Source organism: Aspergillus bombycis (genome assembly GCF_001792695.1).
Source record: "Aspergillus bombycis strain NRRL26010 chromosome Unknown contig00187, whole genome shotgun sequence".
In the NCBI taxonomy this organism is placed as follows: Eukaryota; Fungi; Ascomycota; class Eurotiomycetes; order Eurotiales; family Aspergillaceae; genus Aspergillus; species Aspergillus bombycis.
Genome location: NW_019170189.1, coordinates 20484 through 37109, shown reverse-complemented (window position 1 = coordinate 37109; position 16626 = coordinate 20484). Strand labels below are relative to the sequence as shown.

The 16626-nt window shown below is 49.0% G+C and overlaps 6 protein-coding genes across 6 annotated transcripts; 3 read left to right on the top strand and 3 right to left on the bottom strand.

Annotated features, from left to right (window-relative positions):
• Positions 1-1015: 1015 nt before the first annotated feature.
• On the bottom strand, positions 1016-3412 carry ABOM_011462 (uncharacterized protein; the record flags this gene model as incomplete). Its single annotated transcript, XM_022538590.1, has 6 exons — positions 1016-1688; positions 1765-1947; positions 1999-2618; positions 2671-2751; positions 2814-3094; positions 3157-3412. 6 exons carry the CDS (start codon positions 3410-3412, stop codon positions 1016-1018), a joined length of 2094 nt encoding a protein of 697 aa, XP_022383362.1.
• Positions 3413-3854: 442 nt separating this feature from the next.
• ABOM_011461 (uncharacterized protein) lies at positions 3855-5120 on the top strand (the record flags this gene model as incomplete). The annotated part of the gene is made up of 7 exons (XM_022538589.1): positions 3855-3924; positions 4009-4057; positions 4114-4179; positions 4240-4391; positions 4454-4733; positions 4792-4919; positions 4987-5120. The coding sequence occupies 7 exons, from the start codon at positions 3855-3857 to the stop codon at positions 5118-5120; spliced, it is 879 nt and encodes a 292-aa protein (XP_022383363.1).
• Positions 5121-6923: 1803 nt separating this feature from the next.
• On the bottom strand, positions 6924-8139 carry ABOM_011460 (CaiB/BaiF CoA transferase family protein; the record flags this gene model as incomplete). Its single annotated transcript, XM_022538588.1, has 2 exons — positions 6924-8023; positions 8085-8139. 2 exons carry the CDS (start codon positions 8137-8139, stop codon positions 6924-6926), a joined length of 1155 nt encoding a protein of 384 aa, XP_022383364.1.
• A 1744-nt stretch (positions 8140-9883) lies between these two features.
• On the bottom strand, positions 9884-12255 carry ABOM_011459 (fatty-acyl coenzyme A oxidase (Pox1); the record flags this gene model as incomplete). Its single annotated transcript, XM_022538587.1, has 6 exons — positions 9884-10043; positions 10111-10246; positions 10313-10453; positions 10518-10599; positions 10659-11412; positions 11471-12255. 6 exons carry the CDS (start codon positions 12253-12255, stop codon positions 9884-9886), a joined length of 2058 nt encoding a protein of 685 aa, XP_022383367.1.
• A 339-nt stretch (positions 12256-12594) lies between these two features.
• On the top strand, positions 12595-13525 carry ABOM_011458 (enoyl-CoA hydratase/isomerase family protein; the record flags this gene model as incomplete). Its single annotated transcript, XM_022538586.1, has 4 exons — positions 12595-12813; positions 12874-12933; positions 12995-13347; positions 13414-13525. 4 exons carry the CDS (start codon positions 12595-12597, stop codon positions 13523-13525), a joined length of 744 nt encoding a protein of 247 aa, XP_022383366.1.
• Positions 13526-13879: 354 nt separating this feature from the next.
• Positions 13880-15353, top strand: ABOM_011457 (uncharacterized protein; the record flags this gene model as incomplete). The annotated part of the gene is made up of 3 exons (XM_022538585.1): positions 13880-14385; positions 14451-15007; positions 15049-15353. The coding sequence occupies 3 exons, from the start codon at positions 13880-13882 to the stop codon at positions 15351-15353; spliced, it is 1368 nt and encodes a 455-aa protein (XP_022383369.1).
• Positions 15354-16626: the final 1273 nt, after the last annotated feature.

Below are 16626 nucleotides of genomic sequence, written 5' to 3'. Positions count from 1 at the left end.
TCCTTGGACAGATCCCCGGGCGTAACATTAAACTAACTGATATAGATCTACTATTATTGTTATTATAAATTATTAATTTTTTTAATTTCAAAATTAGTATCTATTAATTCAAATTATATATTCTAATATATTTTAATTTTGGATAATTCTATCTAGTCGAGATAGTTATAGTCTTTAAATATATTATAAAATTATCTATATTATCGGATACAAAACTTTAATCGATTTACTATAGATAGACGGCCCCACTTTGAAAATATCAATATACATATCACGACTCCTTCTGGATTACAGAAAGTAATAACTATAGACTGAAATTTCTAATTAGTAAATTTTTATTTATTATCTATTTCTAGAGTTAATATTTTTAAATCTTTCTATAAACTTAACAAAATTAGATAAAAATATTTGGATTAAAGATCTATAATTCTGATATTGGACTCTATATACCAATACAAGATAGATATTATCTAATTATTTTATTACAGTAGAAATATACTATAGATTCTCTCTATATACGCGTCAAGTAGTAGTTCGACAAGAGCGGCATGGCCCTTCATCGCTGCAAAGTGCGTCAAAGGACGCTTGTCCGAACCTGCCAATGGGGGCATGTTTTGGTTGGCACGGCTTTCTGTGCGGTAGGAAACAGGCCAAGTCGGATAGCATATACTAAGGCTGGTCCTTGGGAACATGTTGCATTGCGTTCATAGAGGTGTGGAATCACGTCATCGTATAATGTGCGGTTGGTACATGCGGGAGAGGCGAGTCGATTTGGGAGATAAGGATAAGAAGAAGCTCCTTTGGGAGAGGTGGTAAAGATATTTCTAGTCTTTGTATTGCTGCTTTGCGCTTTCTTGGTAGTGCTGGAGATCATGAAACAGTGCGGTGACAAGAAGGTGGAAATGGCAAAATGCGTGTTTTGTGTGGATACAATAAGCGTTGCTGAGAGCTAAATCATTCCGGGATTTGGAACGCTCGCAATATGACCCCAGAAAGATAGGCAGACCAGTTGTAGTCACTCTCCGAGATGTGTAAAGTAAGTAAGAAATTGACCAAACTCTTCCGGCTCCGGTAACTCTGGCGGTGATTCGACTGTGGATATGGGAATGCCCGAGTATTTGTGGTCAACTCCCCCCATCTCCTCGCCATTATTGAAGTTCTCTGCTTCTTCCCAACTTTCTAAAGGATGTTCGAATGCTGGATAAAGTGGACCCAGCTCGTTGAAATTCGCTGTCGATGACTTTACCTCTAGCAGGCCTGAATTTGTAGGTGCATGAACATCAGAAGAGCCTGGCATAGGCCTTTGAATCTGTCCGAAAATAGGGGTCATCCTGGAGGGGTCCAATGGGTATGGTGCCTCTGTCTTGTCATCTGCAGAGAGTAGTACATCAAGGTACAAACAAAGCTCGGAAAACGTTTGAGGGTGCCGCATCAAGATATCGAGGAATGAGGTTGCCATGTTGTCGCTCTTTGCACCTAAGACTGTTGTCATCAGCGCGGGCTTGATCAGCTGAACCACCCGCTGGACAACCGCGGAGAGGTGCATTGTATCGTATCGCAGGCTGTAAATGTAACTCATTTGTTTGAAAAGAGAAAATTTAATGGCATTCTGATGCTGTGTAATTGATTCGCCAGAGACGGCAACGCTGATGCCCCACAGAATCATTGGCAAGGCGGTAAATGCCATTCTGTTATTTGGAATGACGGTAACATTAGCGGGCAAAGAAGGGTTTCACAGCAGCACAATTGGGATGCTCAACATACACGCTGACCGGAAGATACTCCGACATTCTTGAGTCGATCAATTCTTTGACCTCCTCGGTCATCTTGAAAAGACCACCTTGAAGCTCGGTTCCATACCCTTTGAGGCGAGATTTCTGTGAACGAACAGCTTCACATTCTGACAGGATACGTGAAGTGTATGTACATAGAGCCAGGCGCACTGTTCTGCATTGCTCTGTTAGATGCGACGAGAGGATCAAGGAAGTTCTGGCATACTGGGAATGGATTGATATCGAGCAAATAAAAAGCTTGATTGAGGGGTGGGCCAAAGAGCCCTGACACTGTGCCCAGCTCACGAAGCGGTCATTCCAGCAGCTAAAATCATGTTTCAGTTGTTCCAGCTTACTCCACTGGTCATCCATAATCCGTAGGCTTCTAAGCCTCAGGCTCTGTGAGCCCGGATACAACATGGCCAGAATATCCGTGACAACGACAGCAAATTCACACTGCCACGAGATCAGCGAATTGATAGCCATCTTTGTGTTTGAGTTGTAAACTTCAGAGCCACTGGGCTCCTCTTTAAGGTCATCAAAAAAAAGAAAGTCCTTCTGACTTGGCAGCCGGGGATCCAAAATCTGTAATGGACGGCGCGTTCCCAGAGAAATCATCCGGTCCCGCAGAATACAAGACCACCATAATCGTTTGAGACGTTCTCTGTCATCTGAGAACGAGAGTATGTCATACTGATCTGCGTTTCCCGCTTGTGCATGTCGGATCGCAATACCAAGCCATGTTGAGTTGCTTTTCGTATCCCTGTGGGTGTTGTAGTAGCTTAGTAGCAAGGCCGTTTGGGACATTACGACGGGGTCATCGTCCACATTCATACTGTAGAGCCACTGTAGTGCTGCTTAGTATATATAATGTCGAGGGTACAATGTGGGAACATACTGTCACTTTGTGAAATATAGAATCCCGGACGTCGACCAACGAGGCCGACCCATACTGGTTTGCAACCTCGAGGGGTATGAACTGGTGTTATAGATCAGTATAAAAACATATCACTTATTCATTTGAGATGTTATTGGCCATACCGCAGCAGCTGCAAACAGCATTGCCTGTAGCAGCACCAACGGAATTCTCTCGTGAACCTTATGCCGCTGCCGAAATATATGCCAAAACTTTGTCTCATCGAGAATTGGCAAGGTAGGGTGCACGTAAAGAAAATAGTGTCTGACAAAAGTCTCTAACACCGACTGACTCGGTAGATGGAGGCAACCCCGTGATTCTAGTAGCAAAACATCACACTCTTTAATCTGACCGAGGCGCGAAAATTGAACGAAGGAGTAATAAGAGAATGGCAGGTTTGAACTTCCTAGTTTCAGCATGAGCACACGCAGCAATCTGTTACATCGCTTTAGACAAGATGGGTCTCACCTTTGTTGGTGGTCTGCTGTAAAGAGTGATCCTGACTCGGGAGGTTGGGTTGGACTCCCTGGAGTTGTAGTCTCTTCCGAGGTGGCTTTTTGTGGGTAGAAAATCGCTTGAAGCACTTGACCATATCAAGCCGGCAGTTTGTGCATGGTGAACCGGAGATAGCTAGATCACATCTGACTTTGCGATCATGGCAGTACTGGCAGGCCATAGGAGCACGCTTAGAACCGTGGTGTTTCTTTGGAGCAACAGCAGACATCATTATGTCCTCTAAGTTTTGTCCACCTTTAGTGGTTATGTCCAACGATAGACTGGCTGCGACCTTGAAGCTACCTCAGTCGTGGTTTGCTTTACTGTAATTTAATGCTTTTGCAGATTACCCGGCCACATTGATGGCTACAACACCTAAAGATTTATTGCCGGACAATGATACCCGACCGCAAGATGAATACGCATGTTTCGGTATTACCAACTGGTCATCCGAAATCGGTTCTGATCGGGAAATTTAATTAACTTTAATCAAGCGGTGTATTGCGTACGTCGACTTCGGTCTTCACGCAAGCACGGCTTTTCATCGGGATAATACACGGTCCCTTGTTTGACAACTTGTCACAATAAAGGCTAGATATATGTGCATATAATACTTTTTATACAATCATGAAGTGTTGTTCAGATCATTAAACTTTCTGAAACTATCGAAAATGTCGAGTAATATGTATCCAGCTTATGCTGCAGGTGTCGTGGACTGCACAGTTCCTCCAAGCCTCGCCAGTATCGCGGGAAAGAGTGTCGTTATCACAGGAGGGAAGTAGCTCACTCATCCGGTAATGGTATTGTCTACTGACCTCTGCACAGGAGCCGGTGGCATGGGGGAACAAGCCACGAGAGCATTTGCCGCAGCAGGGTAGAGCTTAATTGACCCGTGGATGATATAGCGCTAATCGACGTTGAAATCTACAGCGCATATGTTACCTTCGGCGATTTGAATGAGACATCGGGGCTCTTACTCCAAAGCGAATTGCGACCGTGAGTACAATTTGACGAGACCACTGCTGAATAAAGGAGAAAACTGACTTTTATCTACAGTAACGCGCAATTTGTGAAATGCGACGTGACCGACTTCGAATCTCAAAAGAGACTGTTCAAAGCGGCGAAACAGAACTCCCCGAGCAAAACGGTCGATATCGCGATTGCCAACGCCGGTATCTCCGGAACTGACCCAATTTTAAAAGGCGAAGGTTCGGCTCTGCGTGTCTACTGCTATATATGGGCTACTTGACATAACTAATCAATCGGTCAGATACTGGAGGCGAGCCCAGCGCTCCTGACCTCACGATCTTGAACGTCAATGTCGTCGGTGTTGCCTATACCTGTAAACTTGCCAGGTTCTACTTTTTGCAGCATGAGCTTACATCAGGCCGTGATCGGTGTTTGATTGTGCTGTCTAGCGCAGCTGCCTACGCGGATGTTCCTGGGCGGCTTGTATACATGATGTCTAAGTTCGCCGTACGAGGAGCAATGAGGGCTCTGCGCCGGGGAACAGTCCACGATGGGATTCGCGCTTGTGCTCTTGCACCATGGTAAGACACATAACATGTGTTTGAAAGGAACCTTGAATGATAACGCAAAACTCCACAGGTTTGTGGAGACGAACTTTGTCTCCAAGGAAGTCATACAATTCCTCCACTCGAAGGGGGTCAAATTTGCAAATGCTAAGGATGCGGCGGATGCAATGCTTCATATCGCCTCCGACAAATCTATAAATGGTTCGTGGAGAGATCAAAGGACTATTTGCCAAAATGAATATTAATAAAGCTGGTTGCATGGTTTTAGGAAGATGCTTTGCAGTGGTCAATCGTGAGGAGGCGCCACTAGGGTATTATGACATGGATTTAGATGACTTTACCGACGGCTCGAAGGCAGGGGAGCAACAATACCAGTTCCTCACCATTTCCCATGCAGCTTAGTCTTGAGTTAAGGTGTGGGGGGGGGGGGGGGGGGGGGACTTCAGGCGACATCATTAGTTAAGCTGGCACTTAAGTGGTTTAAAGAAAGCGGGAAACGATGCTGGAATGCAACAAAGGCAGCGTAGATGAGCTTAGTGCTACTGTACGGCAGACACAATTGAAAATTTATCAATCGGTCGCCCCAGGGCTTCCACGGGCAGAGGGGTTAATGAGGTTCATTTTCTCTTGCGATGGTTGTCGTGCGTGTATCTCTGGCTTCCATCAAGCTTATTTGTACTTCTGCATTAGACAACATTTGTAGCTACCCGGGATACGAAGATCATCTAAAGTAAACTAACGAGGCGTGTTCTCGAACGTAGTAAGGTCGAGGAAGCGTGAAACATACCTCGGGGTAATTCGATATACTGGAAGAGCGCAGAAAAAGCATACCATAGAATATTAGTGCACATTAATCTAGGCTATGTATAATCTCGCTTTTATAGAATAAATGCTAGGCACATATCTTAGATATCAGCCTTAGTCAAATGTCTGTGGGTAGACTAGTGGGAATAATCACCGAGCTCACAGGGCAGATTAGAAAAGGGAAAAAAGGCAAAATAGAGACAACACTGCTATGAGCAATGGCGATCTTCTTTACTCCTAACTGAACATTATCGACCGAAAGATAGCCTCACGGCATCAAGTAGGTGTCATCATCCCGATCACTACTTGATTGACAAGAGACTGTAGTGACAATAAGGCGCGCACTTTCGTCTGGGGAAGGGTTGATCCACCGGTGAACTGTCGTTCGCTGAACCACCGAGTCCTGAAGTAGACCGTTAGCTGGGTGTGAGACGATCTTGCTAGAAAGAAAAATGGCCCACCCCCTCCCGTAGGAGTGTTTTTGTGTCTCCATCCTTTCCCCGAACCTCTAGCTCCACTTGGCCTTTCACAACCGTAACGAAGTCCACCGAGTCAGTTCGATGCCATGGAAAGACAGCGGACGGGCTCAACTCGGCCTGAATAAAATTGACCCCCCCAGGAACAACAATATCACGGTTGGCCTGTGACACAGAAACGCCTGTACCATCAACAGACACGTACTGGTTCAAATCCTCATCGTTGTGCATGCCAAGGCCGATGCTGTTGACAGCATAAAGGCGTGAATAGGTAAAGCCTTCGTGATGGTGGTAGTGGAGATCAGGAGAAGATACCATGTTGGGGCCAAACCCAGTGATATAGCGAGTCGGCTTTGCATTTGTCATTCTGACCGTATTTGAAGCTGGTCTTGGTTTTTAGAATTGGCTAAATGGGTGGGTCGGTGGGTGGAGAGGCTGAAGTTCAATATCGGTCAGGAGGACTGGAGAGGGCAATTGTGAAGATATCAGTGAACAAGGTAGCAACACAGCTCTAAATGACCCTCGAGGTCAGTCAATGCCAAGGAATCAGGTCGCTGGCACCCCGCATCTTCTGCCTTTCCAATGTTGAAGGGCAAAACTCCAAGTCAGCCCCGAAACCTAATCTTTTTGTAACCCGAATACAAACCATTGTCTGTCTACTCCCATGCTTAGCTTCAGTTTCCCTACCTTCCATGATCCTGTATGCAGGATTCCCTCTTGTTGAGCGAGAATAACATCCAACATTACCAGATGAGTCCTGAAGCGGACTTACTTGGCGTTCCCATGAATGCAAAAATGGTTACCCCGTTGAGGAAATAGGATTATCAGGGGCTGAGTCTAACGTGAATCGTATGGAATTATTTTTAGTATTTGCACACATACTAGCACAAGTATTACTGTCAAGCTAATGTGCGAGGAATCAGGATCAGAACCTTGATTTCAAACTCCCATGAGCCGGGGTAAGAGCGCCATCATGTTCCCTTATGCTGAAATCCTTTTCATACTCCCAACCCATCCACGATGCCAAGATCTCCTGTGTCCCATGGCCAGGCACTAAACCGCCGCCGGACCAGCCTCCCTCATCGGTTTGGATGGGAAGACCCGGGGTGTCGACCAGACGTACCGGCAGGCGCTGTTCAAAGTGATCTGTCTCCAACTCATCCTGTTCTAACACCGGCGTCGCGCACGCATCTGTTCCGTCAAAGACCGCTTCCCATTCGTCTCGCGTCTTTTCATAGAATTTCTCTTGAAACATGGATCGCAACACGGGCCAGTGGGCTTTGACCTCCCGGTCTGGAAGCTCAGCCACTGACAGTCCCAGCCCTTGGATGAGCTTTTCATAGAACCGAGACTCATTTGCCCCCACAGCAAAATACCGTCCCTTATCCTTGGTTTCATAGACACTGTAATAGGGACACCCCCCGTCGAGAAGGTTCTTCCCCCTGGGTTCATCCCATAACGGACCCTGTCGTAAAAGCCGGGGTCCAGTGGCCAGATATGCAGAGCCATCCACCATGTTGGCCTCGACTACTTGCCCACGACCGGTGACGCTCCGTGCCACCAGGGCCAACAGAATGCCCAAGAAACCCATCGCACCGCCCCCGGCAAAGTCTCCAAGAATGTTCCCTGGGGGATACGGCAAATCGCCGGCGCGGCCCAGCATGGACAGGACACCAGAAACGGCGATAAAATTGATATCGTGCCCCGCCATATCTTGGTACTTCCCATCGCGACGGAAACCGGTCATCCGTGCAATAATGAGGCGGGGGTTGTGTTTCAACAGCACGGTGGACGGACAGAGGCCGAGACGCTCGAGAACCCCGGGACGGAATGGATCAATCAGGATATCGGCGGATTGGAGAAGCGCAAAGAGGATTTCTCGGGAGGATGGATCGCGGAGATCGACTTGGACGGACAATTTACGTCGCGTCAGAGGATCGACTGTGGGGGTAGTGGCGATCCCCGGACGATCCACGCGGAGAACGGAGGCGCCGTAGTCGGCAAGAAGGATGCCGGCAAAGGGGCCTGGTGAGGTTAGCCAGCGATATCTTAGATACCTAGGTATGATGGGAATCGGAAAACAAACCTGGGGCCAGTCCTGCCAGCTCGATGACACGCAAACCTTCCAGTGGCGGAGACATTTTGCAATACGGTTAGCTCGGCCAGGATAAGCAGGCGCCTATACTTCACCATAGGAAGTATCTTAATATACAGATGGGCTGCTCCCTCGGCTTTCTAACGCTCATCCCACCCTTCGACTTTAATATCCCTGAAGTTGGACGAGGCTTGCTGTACACTCGCGCAAACTCTTTCGGTGTATCTTGAAACGAGCCATACATACCGCTGTAAGCGGGTCGGTATTTCCAGTGTACATCTTCGGCATTCCCCGTGTTTCCCGTGTTTCCCAAGTGAGCGGGTTGAGCTTATTTGCCGAGCTTTTATGTATGAAGATAAAACGGAATCTCCTTGACAACAGCATTTGCGGCGAGCAAATTTCCACTTTCCCTCAAGTCGCGCGCCTCTGAAAACTCCATTTTAACTCCTTCCTCCCTAAACATCAACATGGCCGACGGCAAAGCGAAGATGAGTGCTGCCACAGTGTGGCCCGAATTCGTCAAAATCTCGAAACCAACTAAAGACATCCTCCAACGCTTGCTTGATCTCCTGGACGACAAATCGGACAATGTAGGCGACCGACTGGCCGATGAAGTATTTACCCCGGATGGATATCTTGGGGCATACTCGGGAGCCGCCACGGGATCTGCCGGTATGCATTGCATCAGTCAGCTTCCTTCAATGGGGGATTCCTATCCAACTGACTTGAAAAGAAATCCGGCAAGCTCGCAAAAACGCGTGGGTGCGGGTTGAGCACCGGCGACATGTCTTCAATCGTGTGTACGCCAATAGTGACCGAGACTTCGTCTTCATCGGCCACTTCGAGGTGCGCACGAAAACCGGTAGAGAGTTTGATGATGACTTTGCCGGCCGGGTAGTGATCGATGACCCAGGCAGCGCAAACCCTAGGATCCGATTCTTCAACGTCTTTGTGGTATGTCGGCAAATACCGTAGTATCGTTAATGAGATCTGGGGCTCGTGGATGTTAACAGATAGGAATAGGACACGCAAACCGTGAATGAAGTACTCCAGTCTTGATCATCTGCTACAGAGACGAATTATGTTGATACGGGGAAAGGTAATCCTATTGACAAAATCAGATGGATACGGAGACAGATTCTGAGAGACCACGCATTTACTACTATTTAACAACTTGAGAGAATTCGTATGGACATTATGTTTACTCATCTGTTCTTGCAACTGCGCGGCCCAGACATGGCTACAGCGGACGATAGGGGCCACTTCCTACACAACAAATGAGACAAATGCTATTTATAGTTACTATCTTTCAACCTTGATGAAATGACCATAACCTCTACTCGTTCCCAACACTGCGTGCAAGCACTAGGATAGGCAGTCCCGTTGCGTATCAGAACTGCAGTCCTTGGCTAAAATATGTTCTTGTTGCTCAAAATGACAGTATAAAAGTAGACACACATGTTTTTGGAACAGGGCTTTTTTTGTGATGTGCCGTGCAACTGAGGAGTGCTCTAGTGACCTTTTACCAACGATCCATTGACAACTATCGCAGAGGTTTTTCTCCCATCGCCTTGCTACAATGCCCTGAGCATACAAAAAGTATATAGTGACTGGGATTCACAATGTGTGCATTAACATGCGAAGGATCTTGCGGAGTAGCAGAAACCAACAAACCTTTGGCACTCCTCACTACCAATTTCGCTCCCAAGAGAGGAAATTGTGATATGTCTTTTTTTTAACAAGAGTTCGGGTTCACAAAGGGCGGTCACCCGTGCCCATGACTGCTTCGTTCACAACTTGGCCAAAAGTGACGCCCAGCTATTTCCTTCCCCTTTGACAATTTCATCTTCCCAGTAGTTGGGATTGACGGTAATCCGATTGAGTGGGTTCAAACGATGTGCCCGGTAGTAGAGGTCTTCATAAACCTTCCCGTCGTATCGACCGAGCGCACTTATTACGGTCAGCCTGTCATGAAACTGAGGGAGTGAAGTAAGGGAAGTAAAGGTGCCAAACACACCTGTCCAACAGATAATCTGGAATCATCCACGCATCGACGAATGTAACCGCGTGGGGTCGGATTTTCTCCATCAGATGTTGTACGTGGGTTGAGAACCCGTCGAGATCGTTTTGGGAGACTGCACCGGAACGGTAGACTGTCATCTCAGTTAGACAAGAACCTCCTCTGATCAATATTCCTTGGGTTAGAAAGGCAGACTTACAGTCATAGCTCTCTTGCTGCATGTGATAAAACGCAAAGAGCCGATACAGGTTCCACATGGCGACCTTGATGGGTGGAGCTAGGGACTGATCACTGTTGAGTGTATCGTAAAAGATCTCCACTAGCAATGCAAGTGACTGGGCTGGATTTATATTAGATGCGCCCTCCGATAGCTAGCCAGTGCACTATGGGGTGTCATAACGTACCGTGGCTGACTCGGTGCAATTGGACCATAAGACTCGTCCATGGAGTTTTGTTCAACACTCTCGCCACATAGACCTCATGCAGCTAGAAGTAGAAGTAGTTAGGCAAAGTCCGGTGGTAACCTGCAGAGCCGAAGAACCTACCAGCGCCGCTGCTCGACGGTTGAAAGCCTTCACAATGGCGGAGTCATGGTCAAACACCTTGTAAGGCTCCATTTTCAGTCCATCTCTGTGAGCTTTAAGAACCTCTTTATAGGTGGCATCAAGGCCATCATCTGTCGGCTCGTCTAGCTTGTTTGCAGCCGTCTGCATCCGCTTAATAAGGTAAGATGCAACTTGTTGCGTGATCATCCAATTGTCTCCTTCAACAGTCACCCGCGAGAGATAGTCCGGAGATAGTCGAGTGAAGCCACTGGCACCGCCGTAGCCATGGCCCCCCAACGCACGGCGACAGGTCTCAATCCCATCCGCAACAATCCCTGTGCACAGACTCTTCAGTCCCGAGGACAAGCTGTGCATATGCGCCAATCCGCTGAAATCACCCCGTTCAATCTCATTGCGCGCGTTCTGGTATGTACGCTGCATCGCAAGGCCGGCATAGTGAAGCACATATGTGGTTGCTAGCAACGGAAGAATGCGGATTTGCACCGTTGGATAGTCGAGAACCGTCACTTCTAGGCCATGCCTGTTGTCACGGTCCTGGAACTGTCGTCGAATGCTCGTGTAGCGGACAGCGATGGTGACCGCACGAGCAAGGGCTAGTCTTGACTGAAGAACAATGAGAGATCGCACGTAAGTCATGGTCCCGTATACCACCGCTGGAATCTTGGGCTTTAAGTACTCTCCCGTCGATGGGTCAATTTTGGAATATCGGGCGAGGAGCGCCGAATGGGGAATTCTAGTACAGTGGGTTAACACATGCCGGCCGTCGTTCACGACCAGGACTTTCCACATACCGGAAATGATTAAAGAGCATATACGCGTTGTCAATGGTGCTGTACCCAAACTTGGGGCCGATATCTCCAATCACGACCCCGCTCAGGGGCTGGTGATGTTTCAAATCTCGAACTTGCACAATAAATGGATGAGGCCCGACTGATTCATATTCTTCACTCCCTGGCTTCGGTAGGAGTAACTGGGCCACCACAATCGCATGGTTGGCAGTACGCCCAAGGCTCCCATTCCACCATTTGCTGGCGGTCAATGTGGGACTATGAAGAATGAACTCGCTGGTTCCTGGATCCCAACGAGCTTGTAGCTCCAACCCTTGAACATTGCTCCCATGGCCCAGTTCAGTCTGCGCATATGCACCGATGATCTTGAATGATTCGATCAACGGCATCCAGTAGTCGCGTTGCGTATCGCTCGCTTGTTCCCGAACAGTTGTCACGAACATGTGCATGTGTAGGAAATACGGTGAGACATCGTCGACCAAAGCCTCCGCCATCTTGTAGTCCTCAAGGCTCCAGCCATGTCGGTCGACTAGCCGTCTCAACAGCTTGGCTCGGGCCAGAGCCACCTTGAACAGATCCTCTCGCGATAAATTGGCTTGGCATTTTTTGTCAAAGAGGGGCTCCTTTTCCAAGATGGACAGGATACGGGCCTGACGCTGGAGATGTCCATCCTTGGATAATAAGTGGTGCGCCAATTCATCCACCGGAATGTTGGACTGGGCTCGTTCTTTTGCGAGGATCGCCGGTCCGTCATGACTGGGCCGCAAATGATCGGTAAAGTCGGACATTTTGCCTAGTCGCAGGAGAGTTGCAGATTGGGCTGAGGAGTTAAAATGGCAGATAACACGGAAATATAATCCATAGATTGCCATCTACGTGCGTGTGACAAAGCCAACCGGGGAACTCGGCTTTCGGTATATGGTGGTCTGCCGCTGCATATTTCCCGGGGCTTTCCACAGAAATACCGAGCCATTTTCTCTCAATGCGTGACATATTTCATATACAGGGGAGACTGAATTGAATGGTTCGAATTTTTTGAGGTCAAAACCCAAAACCAATGACAAATCCAGCAGCTATTTCCTATACGGCTGGCCTTGTATCCACAAAGTTATCTCAGCCCATTCACAATGGAAGATATTCGCAGCATAGGAACATTCGACAACCTGACGCTGGAAAGGCAAGGATGCGTCTTCATAATTACGATGATGATGGGGGCTGAGAATCGACTGAACATCAAATTCTGCCAGGAGATGATTCAAGTCTTTAACACCGTTCGAGAGATGCTCGGGCCCAACTCCAACGGCGCCGTCGTTACGCGTGGGGAGGGCGCCAAATTCTTTTGTACGGTAAAGATTAACTCCATTATTTACGCACTTGGATGACTAGACTAACAATTCAATTTCCAGGGCCTTGATCTGGAAGAAACGAGACGCAATCCGCATGCAAATGCAGATGGATTTTATCCGGTTAGTAGCGAGCACCCCAGCCCGAAAGCAGGTAGGGAAGCTGACACGATCTAATTTCTAGTTGTTGCATACCATCTTGGACTTTCCATTCCCCACAATTGCCCTCGTAAATGGCCATGCCTTCGGAGGAGGGTGTCCGCTGGCATTTGCACACGACTACCGTGTCATGAACTCCAAACGGGGCTTCATCTCGATGCCCCCGGTCGATCTGGGGATGTATTTCCCGGGGGTGGGAATCCTCCCACGGCTCAAATTGCAACCACGCGTTGCACGCAAGGTGCTATTGGAGGGCCATCGTTTTACCGGTGTGGAGGCCCTGGAGGACGGGTTGGTTGACGCCATTGCCGAGCCAGATCGAATGCTCGGGGTTGCCATGGGGCTGGCAAACAAATGGGCCCCCAAAGCAAAGGCTGGGTATGATACCATCTCTCTCGATTCCTGGTCGGACTTTGACTAACGCAGAATTGCTACCTATCACAGTGTCTATGCTCTCCTACGATCGGAGCTTTGGGGCGAGATGGATAGGGGAGTCCAGCAGATCAGCTACGTTCATAGTCGACCGACCTTTTTGCCGGGCAAGGCTAAAATCTGATGCTTGCATGGCATATACAAGCAGCAGAGTTTATGTAGCATAGATGTATGCCACTCAACGTCCTCAAAGCAAATAATATATTCCATGTTTCATTGAGCAGTTATGCGTTGGACGGTAATCCGGCTTCCGAGAATGAGGATAAACCGAATACCGGGGTATGACGGTAATGTTACCAGAATACACAATACACTGGTACCTGACAGTAGGTGCATCGGGTATTACCGGTAAGGAGCGGTCCTCAACATGCTCGGTTTTCGATGGCTTCACTCTATAAAAGTAGGTTTTCTCTTGAGGGTTGTGTAGAACATGTTTGATCGAGTTTAACCGTCGATCTAGCCTTACTTGCGTTTCAACATGGTCCTACCAAGGGAGGGAAACGAGGGAAATGCCTACGTTCTCGGGGTTGGCATGGCCCAGTTTTTGAAGCCCCGTGCCACTCGTCCATATACCGAGTTGGCATTTGAAGCCGGCGCAAAGGCCATGCTCGACGCCCACATTACATACGACGACGTCGAAGCCGGAATCGCGTGTTACACTTCCACCGGACCGACATGTACCGGGCAACGGGTGTTTTATCAGTTTGGTATGACTAATATCCCGATCTACAACACCAACAACGCGTGCGCTAGTGGCTCCACCGGCCTCCACCTTGCTAGAACCTTTGTGAAATCCGGTCTGCATGATTGTGTGCTGGTTGTTGGCTTTGAGCAGATGGCCGCCGGGCCACTGGTCAGCAACATCACGGACCGGCCGACCCCGTATGACCTGAGCGTGAAGTTGATGTCGGCCACGAGAGGGTGGGCCGACTTACCGAAGAACCCTCAGCTGTTTGGCAACGCGGGGAAAGAATACATGGAGAGGTGAGTTCCTGTCTCTTCCCATCTTTGCTCTAATCTGGGCCATCCCTGATCACCCTGCTCGCTAGGTATGGTGCAACCGCCCAGGATTTCGCCGAGATTGCGCGTATCTCACACGAGCACTCATCCCGCAACCCATACGCCCAGTTCCAAACGGTCTACACCGTTGACGACATCCAGAAGTCGCCAATGATCCACTACCCCCTCACCAAGCTCCAGTGCTCTCCAACTTCCGATGGCGCCGCCGCGGGTGTGGTTGTCTCCCAGAAGTTCCTGGATGCGCACCCTGAGCTAAAAAGCCACGCCGTACTGATCGCGGGGCAATCGATCATGTCCGATGGGCCCTTGCTATACTCGGGCAGTGCCATGGAGCTGGTTGGATATGACATGACCAGAAGAGCCACCCGGGCCGCATTGGCCGAGGCGGGCGTCACCCTTCAGGACATCCGAGTGTGTGAACTACACGACTGTTTTTCGACCAACGAGCTCATTTCACTGGACGCGATGGGGTTCTGCGACACGGGGAAAGCGCATTATTTAGTCCGCAGTGGAGATATCACGTACGGAGGCAAGGGCCCTCTCGTCAACCCGTCGGGGGGGCTGATCTCCAAGGGCCACCCGCTCGGTGCAACGGGCCTTGCGCAGTGTGCCGAGCTCACTTGGCAGCTGCGAGGGTGGCTACGAACGGGCGCCTGGTACCGGATACAAAGGTGGCCTTGCAGCATAATATTGGGTTGGGGGGGGCCGTGGTGGTCACGGTGTACCAACGTGCTGATGGAAAGAGCAATACCAACGTCGCATCTGATGAGACCGAAGCGGCCAGGATGAGTGGTTTGGGATACAACCCAGCGGTGGAGGCCAGGTATATCACCCGTGCACAGGCCAATGCGGTGCGGAGTACGAAAGCTCCCAGTGATTATGCCCTGGATAGCACGATCGACTTGATAGAGGCCAGACTGCAGAAGTTGTAGTTCCTATTCACACGCAAAGTCTGTTTCCAACCTACCTGATCAAATTCCTCAACACCACGGAAATTTATATTCAATATGTTGTGCTGTTTTTGAGATGGGTGTAGTTTTTATCCTTAGCAATACATCAATATGTTTAATGAGTACAGAGGTCCAGGAGGGGTGTGAAAAGGTCCTCTCTTCCACACAGACACCCAGAACAGTCCCATCTTTGCGGGTGAGTAAAACTAGGGGCTTCTTCATAGAGATCCATCCTAGATTGAATTTAGCCAGTTGGACTCCACGGTCGTAGGTTTACCGGTAGTAAAGCCGAATCTCCAGGATGGATCGACCTCGATAGAAGGCAATTACAGTAAATATCGTGTCTCGGCATTTACACTCCACTCTGAAGACTCAGAATTTTACATGCACTTTCTGCCGTCCTTTGACGGAAGAGCTTCTAATCTTGGGACCTCTAGCAGATCAAATACCAGAGTAAGAATCCCATATGGGAATTTCAAGAGAGCACAGCAGACGGTTGAGTGGAATGTACGAATGGAGTTCAGATTCTGTGTTTCAGCAGGCCCTCCAGTTCATGCTTAAGCTGCATGTGATGAAAGAGTCTCACTCGTCATACGCGTCAACAGACGATTTGAATCTCACTGAGAAGCGCCGGGTTGACAAATTCTCCACTGGGGAATACAAAGTCTCCCCCCGTGCTGGTCACATACAGCTTCTGCAGCCCACCCGCCGTCTTGCCAAACCCCACCGCTGTCGATCCAATGATAGGAGTAACGAGTTCTGGCTCATCGTACAGCGGCGGATGCGCAACGTATACACCCGACTGCGCAACCGTCAGATACACCGCACCATCGTGGCCAAACGTAAAATCGTCAATCGGGCTGGAGAGATTGGTCGATGTGAGATTCATCAGGACCTGGATATCGCCGCGAAAGAAGCCGGTGTCACGGTTGATTAACACTCGGGCAAAAAAGAGCTCGGCGGCGTTGGTGAAGTAGAGGTAATCTTCGTAGACTTTGATCCCGTCAATGCCGATATGGAGTAGGGAATTACCGCTCAATGAGGGGCTGTGGTACACCATTCTCCAGGTGCGGGTCTTCACGTCAATCACATACACGTCACCGGTGGCTGCATCACCGGTGATCAAGCTGCTCACACCCGTCAATGGATGGTCAAAATGCTAATGCAGGGGATCAGCAGAGGGGGGAAACTCACAGGCCTTTCTCGCTGTTCAACGTCGCGAGGCCGTCGAAGAATTTAGCCCCTGGAAAGTCCA